This window comes from Pogona vitticeps, chromosome 1 (genome assembly GCF_051106095.1).
Source record: "Pogona vitticeps strain Pit_001003342236 chromosome 1, PviZW2.1, whole genome shotgun sequence".
In the NCBI taxonomy this organism is placed as follows: domain Eukaryota; kingdom Metazoa; phylum Chordata; class Lepidosauria; order Squamata; family Agamidae; genus Pogona; species Pogona vitticeps.
Genome location: NC_135783.1, coordinates 173,055,612 through 173,074,936, shown reverse-complemented (window position 1 = coordinate 173,074,936; position 19,325 = coordinate 173,055,612). Strand labels below are relative to the sequence as shown.

At 41.0% G+C, this 19,325-nt stretch overlaps 1 protein-coding gene across 9 annotated transcripts in view; it reads left to right on the top strand.

Moving 5' to 3' along the window:
• HDAC4 (histone deacetylase 4) overlaps positions 1–19,325 on the top strand; it is a 303,006-nt gene that overhangs the window by 105,708 nt on the left and 177,973 nt on the right. For all 9 annotated transcript variants that reach the window (XM_072977471.2, XM_072977437.2, XM_078378962.1 and 6 more), the window contains 2 exons: positions 3,747–3,867; positions 5,408–5,529. In XM_072977471.2, the coding sequence (XP_072833572.1) occupies positions 3,747–3,867; positions 5,408–5,529 (243 nt within the window). The remainder of the gene's footprint in view (positions 1–3,746; positions 3,868–5,407; positions 5,530–19,325) is intronic.

The window sequence follows — 19,325 nt, the reverse complement described above, 5'->3', positions numbered from 1 at the left end:
TGAAAGCGGCAGTGGAAAAACGTATGTACCATCGATTCCACCTGCCCTTGGGGGCATGGACAGTGTCTGTTCTCACAGTGAAATTTAACTCCATTTTTAGTTCTCTGCCGTAGAACTAATGTTTCCCTGAAAATAAAACAGGGTCTTCTATTAATTTTTGCTCCAAAAATGCATTGGGATTTATTTTTAGGGGATTTTAAATTTTTTCATGTATAACAATCTACATTTATTCAAATACAGTCGTGTCATCTTCTTCTGGTTGCTGCACAATGGTGGAGGGTGGGGTTTCACTTAAGTGGGGCTTATTTTTTGGGTAGGGCTTATATTACTAGTATCCCGAAAAATCATACTAAGACTTATTATCAAATTGTACAGACAAATTGTACAGTAGCTGCTTTGGGTTTTATTTGCTTCACTGCTGAAATTTGGTAATGCAGTATGAGCTGTAGCCCCTAGTGAGTTTAGAAGGGCCATTGTACGTACTGCAACCATGGAAGTTGCCTATCCCTGACTTAATAGTTCTGTTGAGCTTCACAGTATGTTAGTCTCACAATATGTTGTTTAATGTCTTTGGAAAAATGTTTGGAGAAACTGTTTGAAGCAAAGTGCTCTTAATTAATTCAAGACACAACACAAATTTTCTTTTGTTTGAATTCAGGTGCGTTTGCAGATATTATAAATAGGGGTCTGGAGTTGGTATGAAGCATAAACTGAAGATTAAAATAATATTGGCTTGTAATTAGAAACTGATTCAGATGTTCGGTAAAAGGGTTGATCTTAACCCATGAGAGTATGGAACAGGCTAAACAGCTAAGGGGAGAGCAGTCATCTGTCCTTGGGACTATGAAGTTTATTGACTTATCTGTGAATGCTATTCAAAACTTTTGGATGTTTCACACACAGCTGAAAGGCTGTTTGCTGGGAGGAGATAGGAGAAGGCACATTTCATAGTACAGTGGTGCCTCGTTTAACGACAAAATCGCATAGCAATTAACTTTTTGCGATCGCTTTGCGATGTTCCCTATGGGGGAAAATCACTTTGCGATGATCGGTATCCTGTTTCGCTTACCGATCATTGCAAAGCGATGATTTTTTAACAGCTGATCAGCGGTTCCAAAATGGCTGCCGGGTAAAATAAATGGCCGCCCGCTATTTTCTGGGATGGATTCCTCGCTTACCGGGCAGGGAAAATGGCCGCCGTATGGAGGATTTTCACTTAAAGGTGAGTCTGAAACCCATAGGAACGCATTGAAGGGGTTTCACTGCATTCCTATGGGCTTTTTAATATCACATAGCGACGAAATCGCTTTGCAGTGATTTTTGCTGCAGTGATTTTTGCTGCACCGATTATCGTCGCTATGCGAGGCACCCCTGTAGTTAGAGTCCTTCCTTTCATAGAAACAGGTTCAGTTAATTAGAGGTTTAACACTTGAGAAAGTTCATGGGAAAGGAGTAATTTGAAATTACTGCAGCCACTTTGTGGGACATCTAAGTTTGGGTACCCTTGTGTTTTCAGTTAGGATGGCTGTTCATGTAGGTATTTTGTGGCCAGAATTCTATCACTGTTCAGATAGGTTTCTGTAACTTGCCATGGATAACTTTAGCTGATTGATGAGATGCTAGGTTACATTTTGGTTGTGCAGTCACTCACTTTTTTATAGTGGCTGAAATTCTTTTGCTTATTATAGTAAGTTGTACTAGAGTAGGCCCATTGAATCAATGAGGATTGGTGAGTCAACTCTTCCATATCTTCCATTGATTATAATGGACTACTTTAATTGTGACTTCATTCAGTATAATAAATTGCAGTTAGAGTAAGCCCATTTGAATCAGTGGAGCTTAGGGAGGAATTGACTCAACAAATCCCCACTGATTCAGTGGGCCTACTGCGGTGTGACTTGCTACACCTGTATATGCTCGGTTCTGCTATAAGCCATGTATTCATGGGCTCCGAAACAGATCAAGCATTTCAAATTTGGATTTATTACTGGATGTTAAATATTTCTTGGATTGAAAGGTTTGTCAGTGAAGAAGTACTGAAGTTAATAAGTAAAGCAAAAAACCCTACTATAACATTAATTTAGAAACATGCAGTGATTTCTCAACTCAAGGCAATTACCTCTACAGGTTATGTTGTTTGCGTTATACTGGTATAAAATCTCAATAGTATTTTTATCATATCTCAGTGTTTTGACATGAATTGTAAACCATATAGATAGTTCTTTGTAAGAAGATGGATTGGAAATATTTAAAATAGTTCAATAAAGATTCACACCTATAAAACAAACAGCCTAAGAATTTAAGTTGTGAGATGACAGATAACATGAGAAATGTTACTGTACTTAGAAGATGAATGAAAGTGAGCTAGACACTTACAGACTTTTAATTTGATACTAAAAGATATGCAGAGGTTAACAGCAAAAATTAGAGAAAGAAATAACATAAAAATAAGTCATTTAAAAATTAAACTCACTTTTTAAAAACTAACATAGTTTTTAATTTAATTTCTTTTTAATGTTTATTTTATTTTAAACCTTGTGTGATGGTAGTTTTAAATTAAAATCTGCTGTAGCTGAAAAATCTCACTATGGAATAAAGACTGTAATTCTTACCTTTATATTACAAAATGAAATGTTCATATAACGTTTTTGAAAACATTTCATATACAAGCCTCCATAAGGTTCTGTACAGATTATTATTTAGATTAATCTCTCCTATTGCAAGAACAGACAAATTAAATATTTGCAGTTTTCAAAGTTGGTTTGTGTCTGCAGACCTTATCAACAATATATGGAGATCAGCCTTATTTTCCAGTTCTGATTTAAGCTATTCCTGAATTTTTTTCTTGATATGAATCTCATGGTTGAAATTCTTGGACGCTTATCAGAATGTCCTGTTCAGTTGTTCCTATGCAGCTTCATGTAGACAAAATCAAAACTTCTCAAACTGATGAATGCAACTATCATTCTTTTTCTTTTGATTATGGAAAAGTTATTGTACCATGTTAGAAATGAAGATGTAGAACTCCAGTGCTCTGAGGTTGAAAAGCATCTTGTTGACAGTTATGTATCCATTCTTCCAACTTATTGCTCCACTGAATGCACAGCATAAGAATCGATCTGCATACTGATAGACTGCTGGCTTGCAAAGTAGATAATGATGATAAATTATGCTGCTGAATATGTAATTCTAGACCTTGACGATACATAGCTTTTTTACTTGCCATATTTTCTGTTTGACAGAATAGATGACTGACTGTGAATGGAGTGATTATGTAGAACTTTTTAAAACCAGATATCATACACAAAAATCCTTATTTGAAAGATTTTTCAAGTCATATTCTGCACATGAGCTATTCATCTCCTCAACCTTTGCCTGCAGATGTGATTTTAAAAAAATCCTGAGTACTGTATTTACAAAACCTCTGTACTTTAAATGACTTTGATGAAGAGAAGGCTAGAATAGGTTCTATAAGTGCTTTAGTTTCAGCATCATTTGGTTTGTAACATTTTATTCAGCTTCTCCTCTTTATAGGAAGAAACTAACTCTGATTAAATTTCCATTTCTGAGTATTGGTTGTAATTGTGTACTGTTCCTTATTGGAAAGAAGAACTCCATATTGATAGTTTAAAATATTGAAAGAGATTGATGGAGAGCTTTAGATGATACTCTGTAATGTGAAATTTACTTCATGAACTTAATGTAATGGATGCTGGTTGTTGTTTTCTTTTGGTTTGGTGTGTCAGGTGCAGTGGCAAGCACAGAAGTAAAAATGAAGTTACAAGAATTTGTCTTAAATAAAAAAAAAGCTTTGGCACAGAGGAATCTCAACCATTGCATTTCCAATGACCCTCGTTTCTGGTATGGGTAAGTGGTCCTGTCTTCACACCAATGTTTTCCACAATTTCTGTTGACATAATGAGATTGCATTGTAGGTTATAGTCATTGTGCCTGTAAGATACTATGGAAGTGTAGAGACTTTGAACTCGGGGGAAGTCTAATGTGCTCTAAGTATTTGTTTGCAAGAGAATGGAGGGTATCTAGCAAAATAGATACTGGATGGTGAAAACAAAATAAAAATAATTGCAAGTAATTTAGTGACCATACATAACTTTTAAGGCCAGGACACTGTTGGAGCATCAGGCCTACAGGCCTATCTGGGATCCTCTGCTTACACACACTGACATTGATGTTGCTAATACTTGGTTTATGAGAAAAAAGTCAAGCAGCTTGTGCTGTAGTTTACTGCAGGGGTCCTCAGCCCCTGGTCCGCGGCCCGGTGCCAGTCCGTGGCCTTGTCTGGACCGGGTTGTGGAGGCAGATCTCCCGCTGTCCCCTGCACACACTCCGCCCCATACGGCCACTCGCACAACTCCCTTGTGCATGTGCGATCGCCCCACTTCTTTACGCATGCGCGAGCGCTCCTGCCCCATCGTGCATGTGTGCGAGTGCCCGCACGAGCAAGCACTGCCCTTTCACGCATGCGTGTGAGAGCGGGGGTGCCCTGCCTTTCTGCGCATGGAACCCATCTTCTCCCCCAACCGCTCCGTGGTGTCAAAAAGGTTGGAGATCACTGGTTTACTGCATAAGTTGTTTGACTCTGTAGGATCCTGGCCTAAAGACCTTTATGAAAACTGCATATTTTCTAAAAGAATCAGTTGCATATAGAACAAATATGGAATCTACTTGAAGATTACTTTATTTGTTATTGGTATATGCATGCAGTTTTCTTCCACTGTGTATTTGCAACAGTTTTAGCATTTACAACAATCACCAGCAGTAATTTAGCCCAGGGATGGGCAACAGTGCCTATGTAGTTTGTTTCTACCTATAATTCCTGTCAGCATAGCCAGCAGTGAAGGGATTATAGGGTTTGCAATCTGAAAACACCTGGGGGATCTCATTCACCCACACATATAGACAAATGTTTCTTCTTCTTTTCCAAACCACACGTTTCACACTGAAAAAATGTGTCTGAAACAACCTCTAGAATTACAGGCACAAGCTGTTCTCAGTTTCAGAGGTCAAAGCTAGCATCTTGAGGAAACTAGTGGAAGTGGGAAACTATTGCTTTGATGTATGTAGAATATGTATCATGGAAATGAATTAAGAAATAAATGTAGATTATATCTAAGATGATGAAATTGTGAAATTATAAATTTGTTTATTTATAAAATACTTAAAAGGTTAAACTAAACTCAAAAAACAAACAGTAGTATTTCCTTAACATTCATACATACCCAGTTTTGAGTTGGAATGGAAACATTTTGTTATATTGATAATTTAGTGAGAGAGAATAGGAAAAGGAAAGTGTCACTTTTCCTGGAAGGCTTAAAAGTGAACTGTGAGTCTGTCATTTTTAAATTTATACATTGTTGACTTATATAATGTATTATTTTCTCTTTAGGAAAACGCAGCATAGTTCTCTTGATCAGAGCTCTCCACCACAAAGTGGAGCATCAGGAAATTACAATCACCCTGTACTAGGGATGTATGATTCCAAAGATGATTTTCCACTCAGAAAAACAGGTAAATGCACTTTTTAATTATAACATTTCAAATATGTTGGTGTAAAAAGTAATTACATGAAGCATTCACTGAATTTCTTGTAATTAATGAACACATTTGTGTGTCTGTTCTTTTATGCTATTTGTGTTATTTAATGCATATAAGCTATGCAATACCTACATTCTTTTTTAATGTCTAAAACCAAGACCATCCATACTGCTGTATTTCCGGACAGTTAAGACAGCTGACAATAAAAATGATTTGTTTGAAATATGGTGCTAAATGAGGGCTTTGTGGATACCTTGGACTGGCAAAAAGATGAACAAGTGGGTTCTAGATCAAATAAGGCCTGAGCCAAAAATGTTGAAACTTAGGCTGTCTAATTTGGACATATCATGAGAAGGCAGGATTCTGTGACAAAGACAACAATTCTGGGAAAGATGGAAAGCAGCAGGAAAAAAAAAGAGGAAGATCAAATATGAGATGGATTGACTCCTTAAGGTGGTACCTTAAAGCAGTGGCCCCCAACCTTGGGCCTCCAGATGTTCTTGGACTACAACTCCCAGAAGCCTTCACCACCACCTCTGCTGGCCAGGATTTCTGGGAGTTGAAGTCCAAGAACACCTGGAGGCCCAAGGTTGGGGACCACTGCCTTAAAGAACATATTTCAGTGTGAGCATGTTTGCATTATAATTCACTTCTTCTACTCTTGCAACAATTTACTTAGCCATAGGTGTATATGTAGTATGCTTTGTGAGGTGGAATACAATGCTGTTTTCTTTACAGTCTTTTATATGGACAGCATTAATGACTCTGGCCTTAGACCAGTGGTCAGGGAACAGGGGTAAATTACCCCAAATGGGGTAAAAATGAAAATCCTGGGGGTAATGAGGACGGCCGCAGCAGGCATTTTACCCCCAGGCATTTTATTTCCGACAATGTTGTGTATAGCCAGGCATTCCGTCGCGGGCGGAGAGCGAGTCCTGGCGAGGAACTGCACAGGGCACCCATCTGCCTTCCTCGCCTCCAAAGTTGGGGGGAGGACGGCGTACCAGGCCAGCTGGACTCTTTGCTCGGCGTAGCCCTGGCCAGAGCTCTCCTTCCTGCCCACACCCACCCGCCTGGTGCGCTGGCGAGGAGGCCCCCTTCCTGCCCTGCCTCACCCGAGCTCATGGCCAGTGGACCTGCTGGACCTGCGGTGCCTGCCTCCCCTCGCCAAGGATGTGCTTTCCCAGTGGTGTGGCAGCTTCAGACTAGCTGCCCGGGTGGTGGCCACAGGTCCCGGGCGGAGGGCTCAGCCACAGACGGTGAGAGCCGGGGGGTGGTGGTAATGTCGACGTATATAAATTGGGGGGGGGGGGGTAAAAGGTAAAAAAGTTCCCTTACCCCTGCCTTAGACCGAGATGTTCCTTCCTGGCTCAGCATCTTTGCATTTCAAAGACAAGCATATCCTTACCTTACAGACAGACAGTCACTTTAATAATGGCCAAGATACTTACGTAAGCACCACTCTAGAGTTCACAATATATCAATAATTCTGTTGTCAATTTCACCTTTCAGTATGGGCCTATATCAATTTTTACTGTGGCCCATTCCCTACTATCTGTAATGATAGAATTTTCTAGTTATAAAATACTCAGAGGTGATTTACAAGTCTTTTCTTCTGTTGGAGTTATGGGATTGTGCAGCTTACCCAAGGCCACAAAGATGTCAGGGCACCTATCTCCATCAACCACACAATCTATTCGTAACCTCAGTTGACCCTTCACTCCCATAAAGAGACTGTATAAAAACCTGTGGTTAAATGTTTTATTCCATGTGTCTGAGGAAATGATTTGTAATTCTCAAAAGCTGAAAAAACCTGTGAGGTGCCACAATACTTTTGAAATAAATCTATTAGTCTATAAGGTGCCACAATATTTTGGTTTCTGCTTTCTTCTTTTTTTGTTGTACATGCTAAAATAGACTAATATAACTGCCTCTTTGAAAATAAAGAAAGGAGATGAAGACACGGTGACAATCAGGTGCTAAAATACAGATACTCAGGTTTGGTAATGCAATCAGTAGCCAAAATTGTGTTTGCTGCAATAGTTTGTACTAGAGTAGTCCCATTGAATCAGTGGGGATTCACTGACTCAACAGTGTTTAAATTTTCCTTAAAATATAGTCTTGTATGGTATTCTAAACTTATTACTGTATGATTTTAGTTGTGAGCCGCCTTCAGTGTCCTATGAGTAGAAAAAAGGCCTGTAAAGAAACAAAATAAATAAATAAATAGATATCATAAATAAAACTCCTGTAAGTTTCACTTATTGCAATCTGCCTACTCTACTTTAGAATAGGTTTTAATGATTCAAATCAGCCTACTCTACTTTAGCATAATATGTAGCAGTTAGAATAGGCCCATTTCAATTGATGAAACTTAGGGAGGAGTTGACTCACCAAATTGATTCAGTGGGCTACTCTAGTATGATTTACTAAGCTGAGCAACTGGATTTTGGCCACTGGCTGAAATCCAGCAGTAGAATTTATGCCATGGAAGGCTTGTGATGTCAGCTGTGTTCGTGTATAATAAATTAAAAATATTGGGTTCCTTCTCCCACCCCTAAATATAACTAGGCACCCTTCAGATCCTGTGTATTAAGTGGAAGCCATTGGGGGTTGTGGGGTGAGAGGGGGAGTCTTTAATTTTCAAAAAACACTGCTGCTGGGATGACTTTACTAATAACAGTAATTTTCAGACATTAAAGAATCCCACTGTCCTCCAGCCCCCAGATGCTTTCTCCCGATAAAAATGATCTCAAGGGAGCCTTGTGACCTCTTCAGGAGAGGGGGAATTGGAAATTTTCACTTAAAAAACACATCTGCAACTGTGGATGCCATCAGTCTTATGCAGCAGAAGTTCCAGTACTGCATTTCAGCCACTGTTTTTGCTGTCCATGGAGAAAAGGATTGATTTAGGTACAAAAATCTGAGAAAGTATGTACTGTACTTATCTTGATGTAATCAAGTCTCACTTGTATACTGAATTATGGTTGGGATTCAAATGGCAATAATCAAATTTCTTTTCTTGAGAAGTGGCTTTTCAACGGTCAAAAATCTTGTTACATACATGCAGAAGGGTAGTAATGTCAATTCTATAGCTAAAAACTTCCTCCTTGTATTCTGCAGATTGTACAACTTGTGAGTAATCCATTGCATTACATGGAAGCAGTGGAAAATGTGGAACGAAAGGTGGAAGTCTTTCATTACTGAAAATTCTGCTGCTGAATGATACTGGCAATAGAAGATTTCTACCTATTGTCTCATAGCTTCCAAGAAATAAAATGGATTACTTGTGAGTGGGACAAGCAACAGAATGGAATGAGGATGTATATAATTGCTGAAAATCTACCCCCATGCCTCCCCCCCCCCGCTGATGGTGTTATCATCCTTCTTCTTTGTGGCCTCTATGAATCACACTCTGGGTGTGATCCGTGCATGCATGGAGCCTCGTTGGAATATTCTAGAGCTTCTGCGGTAGCAAAAAGATACATTAGTGCAGCCCCCTTTCCCCTGGTATATGTACCTTGGTGCCAAGTCTCTCCCCTCAGTTTCTCTTCAACCGCTGCGTTGAGAGCCTCAGTTGCAGCTTCTATGAATTTTCGGGCGGGGGGGTGGGAATTACCTTTTATTATTTTAGTCTCTTTCTTTGCCATTCTTATACTTTCTGTGCTTCTAATTGCCCAGCATTTTCCTCAGCTGTAATTAACCCCTCAGATTCCAGATCTTTTTCTGCTGACCTCATGACATCTCGACATCAACTAATTCTAATACCGCCAAATAAGGACAGTAGGTGTATTGACTACATGGGCAGATAGCTACATTCTTCATTCGCATTTACCATGAGAGTCTCCACCTATCAAGGAGCTATGGGTGCCTACCAATGCTTTCTTTGGAACAATATGTCCACCTTTATTGATGCACTCCGTGAAAATAAACCGATTCTGGCCCAAACCTGTCAACAAGAAGGCCTCTCAGTAGCTAAGCAACAGATGCTAGCTGCTAGACATCTGGAGTTGGCCACAGTGATAGGCCTCCCACTCGTATTTCCTGTGTCCAATTTGCGGCATTTTTAAAATCTTTTTTTTTTTATATAATTTTATTTTATTTTTTACATAAAGGGTGACATAGGAACATGGGGGTTAGGGTTTGTGAGGGAAGGGGATTTGTGAGGGAGAGGGGAAATCATAGCATACTAATATCCAATCTATACCTATTGCCATATCAAATCCAAAATCATTCTATTTACTCTTTTCTGCCTTATGTATAAGGTTCTCATTTCACTATATATATTCAGCTACTACCTGTTAATTCAGTCCATTTATAAAATAAGTCTCATCTTTCTGTTGCCCTTTGCAAGGATTGGTCCTTCATAACTTCCGATAAGATGTCCATTTCGGCTATTTCACGGCATTTTTAAAATCTAAAGTGGAGGCCATCCGCCGGGAACTTGATCCCTTTTTACAGACAGTAGATTGAGTTGAGATGTCCAGTGCATTGTCTTGTCCGGAGAGGTTAACCTGCTTTCAGCCTGTGACGTCCAATGAGGTGGACACCACCTTCTCCTTAGACCCTTGCCTGGCTTGCCTCATCAAAGCAGCCAAGCCAGTAACAACAGGATGGGCCACTGTGATAATTAATGGGTCTCTCCAGGAGGGCATGGTTCCCTCTGCCCTCAAGGAGACACTCATTAAGCCCATTAGAAAGAAACCTAATTTGGTGGCAGATGAAATTGCTAATTATAGGCCCATCGCTAATGTTTCTTTCATGAGTAAAGTGGTTGAGGGGGTGGTGACTGATCAGCTTCAGGCACTCCTGGAGGAAACTGACATTCTTGATCCGTTCTAGTAGGGCTTCAGGCTGCGGCATGGTATGGAAACAGCATCAGTCTCCCTGTAGGATGACCTCCTGAGGGAGGCCGACGGGCAATATGTCCTTGTTGGTCCTCCTTAATATCTCAGCAGCCTTTGTTACTGTTGACCACAATACCCTCCGAGCTGGGGATCCGTGGCCTCACTTTGGCATGGCTCTGTTCCTTCTTGGGGGACCATCCCCAGAGACTGCAGCTTGGTTAGATGACTTCCATCCCGTAGATCCTCAACTTTGGGGTTCCGCAGGGGTTGATCATCTCACCAATGCTATTTAATATCAATATGAGGCCGCTGGGTGAGATCACCCAGAGTTGTGGGGCCCAGTGCCACCAGTATGCTGATGACACCCAGCTCTACCTCTCCTTTTCTCCAACTGCAAGGGATGCTGTTCTGACCCTTGAACGCTGCTTGGGGACCGTTCTGGGGTGGATGAGGGCAAATGGACTGAGGTTGAATCTGGACAAGATGGGAATCCTGCGCATGGGTGGCCCTGGCGTCAGTGGGTTGGGAAATTCCCTCTCCTTTGGGGGAATGACTCTTACCACAAAGAGTGAGGTTTGCAGCTTGGGCATCTACCTGGACCTGGATTTTACCATGGAAACTCAGGTGGCATCTGTGGTCCAGGCAGCCCATTTCCATCTTCAAAGAATTGCCCAGCTGCATCCCTATCTAGATGCAGGGGCACTCACGACTTTGATTCATGCCCTCAATCTCAAGAATAGACTACTGCAATTCTCTCTACGTGGGGCTACCCTTGGGTTTGATGCGGAGAGTACAACTGGTTCAGAATTTGGCAGTCAAATTAATAACTGGGGTGAAGAAATTTCAGCACATCTCCCCCATTCTGGCCGCCCTTCATTGGCTACCGGTTCATTTCCGCATCGACTTCAAGATTATGATGAGAACATTTAAATACCTAAATGGTTTAGGACCTCTGTACCTAGCAGAACGCCTGCTTCCAACCAGATCTATCCGTAATACTGTTCTTCACAGGCAGGGCGGTTGAGGGCCTTGACCAGAAAGGAGGCCTAGAGGGAAAGAACAAGAAGCCGGGCCTTCTCGTCGGCCACCCTCCCGCCTGTGGAACAATCTGCCCATGGAGATATGCCTGGCACCCTCATTGGAGGGTTTAAACAAGCATTGAAAACTTGGCTTTTCCATCAGGCTTTTCCAATATGAGCATTAAATTGCTGATATCTGTGCTTCCCTTTTATCATCCTTTTTGCCATCCTTTCATCATCCTTTCTGCCATCTTCATAGCCATCTGTTTTAATTTATCCTACTAGATATTGTATCTGTTGAATGTATCATTTTATTCTTTTAGTTTTTTAATATTGTGTTCTTTGTCTTGTTGTTGTTAGCTGCTCAGAGTGGCCTGGCTGCCAGAAGGTGTGGGTATAAATGTAATCAATCAATCAATCAATCAATCAATCAATCAATCAATCAATCAATCAATCAATTCCCAGTGGTGACTAAGAGAAAAAATGCTTCATATCAATGAACTTGAATTACTAGAAGTAATAAAAGTCTGCAAAGCCTTCAAGAATCATCTCATTTGTGAAATGGTCCAAATAGCCATAGACAGTACCACTACAATGTACTGTATTCTTAAACAAGGCGATATTCATTCCCAAAGCCTCCTATATCTCACTGTCAACCTGTGGGAATGTTGCCTCTCCCATCACATTTGTCTTAGGGCAATCCATGTAGCCGGGCAGGACAACAATCTGGCAGACTTGCTCTGCCACAAAGAATGCCAAGCCCATGAATGGGAGCTAGATCAAACTGTTTTTCTGTCCCTTTGCACATGTTGGGGCACACCCATCATCTACCTATTTACATCCAGAGCAAACACGAAGTGCAAACGTTACTGCGCCCGTACAGGAGTCGGCAAGAACTCCCATGGTGATGTCTTCATTGGCCGTTGGCCCAAATCGCTGACTTAACTCTTCCACCGTTTTCACTTCTCTACAAGGTCGTCCGTCTCCAACAGGACAGACCCAAAGCCATCCTAATAGCCTTGTGGTGGCTTCGATAGCCATTGTTCCCGATTCTCCACCAGCTGTCTTCCAAAATTTATCACATGCCCCATCTGCCTCACCTGTTTCACACAAAACAAGAATCCTCCACCCAGATCTCCCTGACTTTCATTTCACTGTATGGAGGATTCTGTCTCCCTGATGAATGTCCTTCATCATGCAAAGAAGCCCTCAACCAGAAAAGCCCATATGTATAAATGGAAAAAATTCCAGTCATTCACTTCCTCATCATCACTATCCTTATAGGCCAGTGATGGCTAACCTTTTTGAGCCCGAGTGCCCAAACAGCAACACAAAACCAAATTATTTCTTTCGAAATGCCAACACTGCAATTAAATCTGAATACTGATTTTTAGTTTAGAAAAAACAACTCATACAGTTGTCTGAATTAATCATCACCTTTTGTCTTCAAAACATAACAGAACTTTCAGTGATACAAAAACTTTTTATTGAAAAATAACCATTAACTCTAGGAAATGGAAACAAATATTAAAGTACCGTATTTTTCGCACCATAAGACGCACTTTTCCCCCACAAAACAGGGGGGTGGAAAGTCTGTGCGTCTTATGGAGCGAAGAAAACAGATTATATTTTCCTGTTTTCTTCTCCTAAAAAATTGGTGCGTCTTATGGGAAGGTGCGTCTTATGGAGCGAAAAATACAGTAATTTGTTTATTTATTTAATATATTCTATTTATATCCCGCCTATCTGGTCAATTAAGACCACTCTACAAGCCAGGTAATTTATACAAACTTTTAAAATAATTATATGCATGATTTTTGATAAGGGATACTCAACTTGGCATGCTTTTGCACAATGTGATTTTTTGATGTTCTATGCATGCTGATAATTTGTTAAACCTATGCCCATATGCTGTTAGTTTGAGAGCAACACATGCAGCACCCAGACAACCCAGATAGTATGGCTGCTGACCTTGAGCCAGACATCATGGAGAGTGAAGTCAAGTGGGCCTTAGAAAGCATAGCTAACAACAAGGCCAGTGGAGGTGATGGCATTCCACTTGAACTATTTAAAATCTTAAAAGAAGACACTGTTAAGGTGCTACACTCAATATGCCAGCAAGTTTGGAAAACTCAACAGTGGCCAGAGGATTGGAAAAGATCAGTCTACATCCCAATCCGCAAGAAGGGCAGTGTCAAAAAAATACTCCAGCTACCATACAATTGCACTCATCTCACACGCCAGCAAGGTTATGCTCAAAATCCTCCAAGGTAGGCTTCAGCAGTATGTGGACCGAGAAATCCCAGAAGTACAAGCTGGATTTCAAAGGGGCAGAGGAACTAGAGACAGATTGCTAACATGCGCTGGTTTATGGAGAAAGCCAGAGAGTTCCAGAAAAACATCTACTTCTGCTTCATTGACTATGCAAAAGCCTTTGACTGTGTGGACCACAGCAAACTATGGCAAGTTTTAAAGATATGGGAGTGCCTGACCACCTTATCTGTCTCCTGAGAAACCTATATGTGGGACAGGAAGCAATAGTTAGAATGGATATAGAACAACTGATTGGTTCAAAATTGGGAAAGGAGTACGACAAGGCTGTATATTGTCTCCATGCTTATTTAACTTATATGCAGAATACCTCATGAGGAAGGCTGGACTGGAGGAATCCCAAGCTAGAATTACGATTGCCGGAAGAAATATCAACGACCTCAGATATGCGGACGATACCACATTGATGGCAGAAAGTGAGGAGGAATTAAAGAACCTCTTAATGAGGGTGAAAGAGGAGAGCGCAATAAATGGTCTGAAGCTCAACATCAAAAAAACAAACAAAAAAACCCCCAAGATCCTGGCCACTGGTCCCATCACCTCCTGGGAAATAGAAGGGGAAGATATGGAGGCAGTGACAGATTTTATTTTCTTGGGCTCCATGATCACTGCAGATGGTGACAGCAGCCACGAAATTAAAAGACGCTTTCTGGAAGGAAAGTGATGACAAACCTTGACAGCATCTTAAAAAGCAGAGACATCACCTTGCCAACAAAAGTCCGAATAGTCAAAGCTATGGTTTTCCCTGTAGTGATGTATGGAAGTGAGAGCTGTACCATAAAGAAAGCTGACCGCCGTATAATTGATGCCTTTGAATTGTGGTGCTGGAGGAGACTCTTGAGAGTCCCCTGGACTGCAAGGAGAACAAACCTATCCATTTTGAAGAAAATCAACCCTGAGTGCTCACTGGAAGGACAGATCCTAAAGCTGAGGCTTCAATACTTTGGCCATCTCATGAGAAGAGAAGACTCCCTGGAAAAGACCCCGATGTTGAGAAAATGTGAAGGCAAGAGGAGCAGAGGACAACAGAGGACTAGATGAATGGATAGTGTCACCGAAGCTACCAACATGAATTTGACCCAACTCCGGGAGGCAGTGGAAGACAGGAGGGCGTGGTGTGCTCTGGTCCATGGGGTCACGAAGAGTCAGATATGAATTAATGACTAAACAACAACAACATTTATAAAGCTTATTAAGTACACTGGTGCCTCACACAACGATGTTAATTGGTTCCAAAAAAATCAACGTTGTGTGAAACATCGTTCTGTGAAACACCATTTCTCATAGGAATGCATTGAAAACCGGTTAATCCGTTCCAATTGGAACGGATTGCCATCGTTCAGTGAAAATCCCCATAGGAAACATCGTTGAGTGAAACAATGTTTCCTATATTGGAATGTATTGAAGCCGACTCAATACATTTCAATGCCTTTGTGAAGTCCTTTTTCGCTCCTGTAAAAGTGTCTTACAATGTTTGGACGCTGTTTTAAATGATTGCAATGGTTAGTCCACCTCCTGAAACCTATGCAAACTGATTTTGGTGTTGTTCTGACACTTCGTTAATTTATGATGATTTTTTGTTTTTTCTATTGGAAACCATTAGACAGACCATCCAATGGTTTCCTATGGAGAAAAAACAAAAAATCATCATAAATTAACGAAGTGTCAGAACAACACCAAAATCAGTTTACATAGGTTTCAGGAGGTGGACTAACCATTGCAATCATTTAAAACAGCGTCCAAACATTGTAAGACACTTTTACAGGAGCGAAAAGGGAGATCGTTGTGTGAAAATCCCCCATAGGAAACATCGCTGTGTGAGGCAGCAAATTTAACAGAAAAAGGCATTGTTGTGTGAATTCATCGTTGTGTGAGGCACTCGTTGTGCGAGGCACCACTGTACATTGAAATTCTGGACTTGTTTCCTCCAAAATAAACCACCCTCAGAAAAGCAGCTATATATAAGAGTGCAGACTTTAAATATACATTTTATACACTACATAAAGTGTATACACACATTTCACTTATTTGAAATGTAGTGTTGGAAAACAGTTTTACAGATAGCATGAATTGTCAGAAAGATAAGTAAAGCAAATTAACTGTGGACTTTCACTACAAGTTAAAATAAGCATACAAAGGGTACTGTACTACCATCATAAGAAGAAAAACTCACTGGAAAAGGCAGCAATGCAAGAATAGTGCAAAGCAGTAGGAAAAGAGGAAGACTGCACATGAGATGGATTTACACAATAAAGAAACCCACAGTCTTTTGTTTGGTGTTGCAGTCAACGTAGGACCAGGAGCAGAAAGACTGGGATTCAGATTTTGGGAATAAACTGTGATACTCTTGCCTGCTTTGGGGATGAGAAATAGAGAAACGCAATTGCTACACACTTCAGATTTCTGCTGTTCTCAGCAAACTGCAGAGCTAAATGCAGTGGAGATTAACAGTTTTGAGTCACACACACACACTATTTTTCCTAGGTTTTGAGCCACCTTTCAGTTTTGAGTCACTCACTCACACACACACACACACACACACACACACACACACACACACACACACACACACACACACACACACACACACACACACAATTTTTCCTAGGTTTTGAGCCACTTTTCTGTTTTGAGTCACACACACAGAGAGAGAGAGAGCTCCCTCTATCTTGTACATACATTTGAAGTCACACTTTCTTTCTCTCCTTAACCTGCAGCCTTTCCCTGCTGCTTGCAAAGTCACCTTGGGCGGGGCCTGAAGCAGTCATTTGACTCCCAGGGCCAGCTGTAACCAATCAAGCAGTGATATGTGTGGCAGAAAAGCAATCCCCCTCGATAACTGCCTGGAACATATGGCAGAAGATTTGATCTGCTTGTTGGTAGGTGTGTTCAAAAATAGCCTCATTGACCAAGATAGCTAATGAATAGGTGTATCTAGAATGATATCAAATGTTTATATGTGACCAGGTAGTGGCTCTGATGCAACAGAACAGGTGGCATCATCTGTTAGTAAAGAAAGTAATGTATCTTGACAGAGTTGCAGTATTACCAGGAGACACTAGGTGGCGCTAACCAGTAGAATTCCCCAGAGAGATGAAGACACCAAGCAATAAGACAGGGTTGATGGCAGAAAAGTTGTATTAACTCAATTTGTTTGTAGGATATATATATATACACACATACAGCTTAGTCCTTGTTTCCAGTCCCGTAGTCATACACAGCAGTTCCAACAGAGTTCAGGCATAAATCAGGCCAAAGTCCTTTTAAATCAATACAGCGGTTTTATACCATATAATTCAGTCCAGCAGACAGAGTCCTTCTCCAGTATTCTCCACGATGATACAACACCTTCCACCACCACGACACCACAGAGTATGTGTGCTGGGTCTGCTTGCTTTATCCCAGGGTTAGCCAATCCTGGGATTTCTTCCTCAGCTGATGCAAGTCTTGCATTACCCCAGCTGCATAAATTCTTACTTTACTTATTTCTTTAGCAATGATCCTTACAATTACTTATATTCTTTGACAGCTTTATACAAAACTGCATTTAACAATTTCTCCAGGTTTATCTCAAACCTGTCAGTATCAAAGCAACAGATAAATGTTTGACGTGCTGCCTGGCTTTTCCCAGACCCCTGGCAGGGTTTGTTACCTTATGACAGACCTGGGCAAAGTGCGGCCCGAGGGCCACATACGGCCTGCGAGCCACTCCTGTCCGGCCTGCCGGTCATCAAAACCATTTATAGCTTTTTGTCTAAAGTTGATCAGTTGCTTATCTTTAATATACTGAAAAAAACCTCTTTGGTATTTGTGAAGATTAACAAGTTTAAAATAAAAGCAATCATAACATCACTGTTTCATTTTATTTTTAAGTAAGGTTGGTTCAGCCCCCGAACACAGTTCAGATTTTTCATGTGGCCCCCCTATAGAAATTAATTGCCCACCCCTGCCTTATGACAACATGCTAAGCGTTCCACCAATCTATCTTGAAGTGATAGGAACAAGGTAGGAGGCAATGTATTAGCCTGTGGGGTTGTTTTTCATATAAAATGAATGAAAACTAAATTCCAACACGAAATTAATGGCTTCAAGTAGGGGAATGTCCTTCTCTCGCACAGCCATAGACTATCTGGTTGAGGAGACAAATTTACCAGTAGTACCATCAGGGTGGCTCAGCCTCCCCCAAATGCTATACATCATTTTCCAAATGGCAGCCCTTCACATACCAAGTCAACCAGACTTTCTCCTGCTTTAAATGACAATCTGAAGAGGAAAAAATTGGGAATGTCTATATTGTAATCTTACTAAATATGATGAATACCATCCATGAGAGCAAGGATGCTCCACAACATTGAACTACAGTGGTGCCTCGCTTGATGACGTTAATTAGTTCCAGCGAAATCGCTGTAGTGCAAAAATGTCGTCAAATGAAATTAAAAAAAAACATTGAAACGCATTGAAAACCGTTCAATGCGTTCCAGTGGGCTGAATACCTGCTTGTCCAGTGAAGATCCTCCATACGGTGGCCATTTTCAGTGCCTGTAAAGCGAGGAATCCGTCCTAGAAAACAGTGGGGGCCATTTTCTTCAGCCGGCGGCCATTTTGAAACCCGACGGAACAGCTGTTTGCTGATCGTCGTAAAGCAAAATTTGGTTCCTGAAGCAGGGAACCGACCATCGCACAGCGAAAAAAAAACCCATTTAAAGCGTATTCGTCATAGAGCGGGGTGATCATCCAGCGGGGCATGACGGTACCCATCCCAGTGCTGAATCTGTTTTCTTTAGTACTTGGCATGCTCAGCCTCTCCATCCAAACTGGAAACAATATAATTATCAGTTGGTAGTCATTGACTGCAATAGCCCAGTAAGACTTTCTCATAGAATTTGATTTCTCCCTACCAATAAAAATCTCCTTTTCAATATTGGTGTTAGAGGCTTTATTACAAGATATACAAAAATTAACAAGCAAGGGAGCCATTGATTTGACAGCATAACAGATAAGACAAAACATTGTCATTTCCCCTCACCACATTGATGCTTGGCTTGTTGTAGCTCATACCAAGTCCTGACTTTGGTTTCACATCAACATTGTTATGAATCTCCTCAGCAATTTGGACATGTGTATTGACACAGTCAAGTCTCACTCGATTGTAACATGAGACATCACATCTATGGAGACCAGAACCATGTCTGTCTAAACACTAGCTGTGGTTCTAGAGACATGAATACAAAAAATGTGGTAGTACAAGGCGTTGTTGACCTTCTCATGGTCCTACTTAAAAGTTGCTGGACCTAATGGCTTCTTTGGTGTCAGTATTTCAATTTGCCAAACTGAATATGAGATCTCTGCAGTTATGGTTACAGTCCTCATTTTAACACCGAGTGAATGTGACTAATGATACTGCCTGGAATTTTACTGTCCCTTCAGCAGTAGACTAAAGTTCAGAGCCTGCTTTAAGGCATGTCCCTTATGCTTCCTTGACCATCATACTTGCAACAGATGCTTCCAGTGAGGGTGAGCCCAGTGCTTGCAGAGCATACAGTGACATTCACAAGTGGGAATTCTGCCTCAT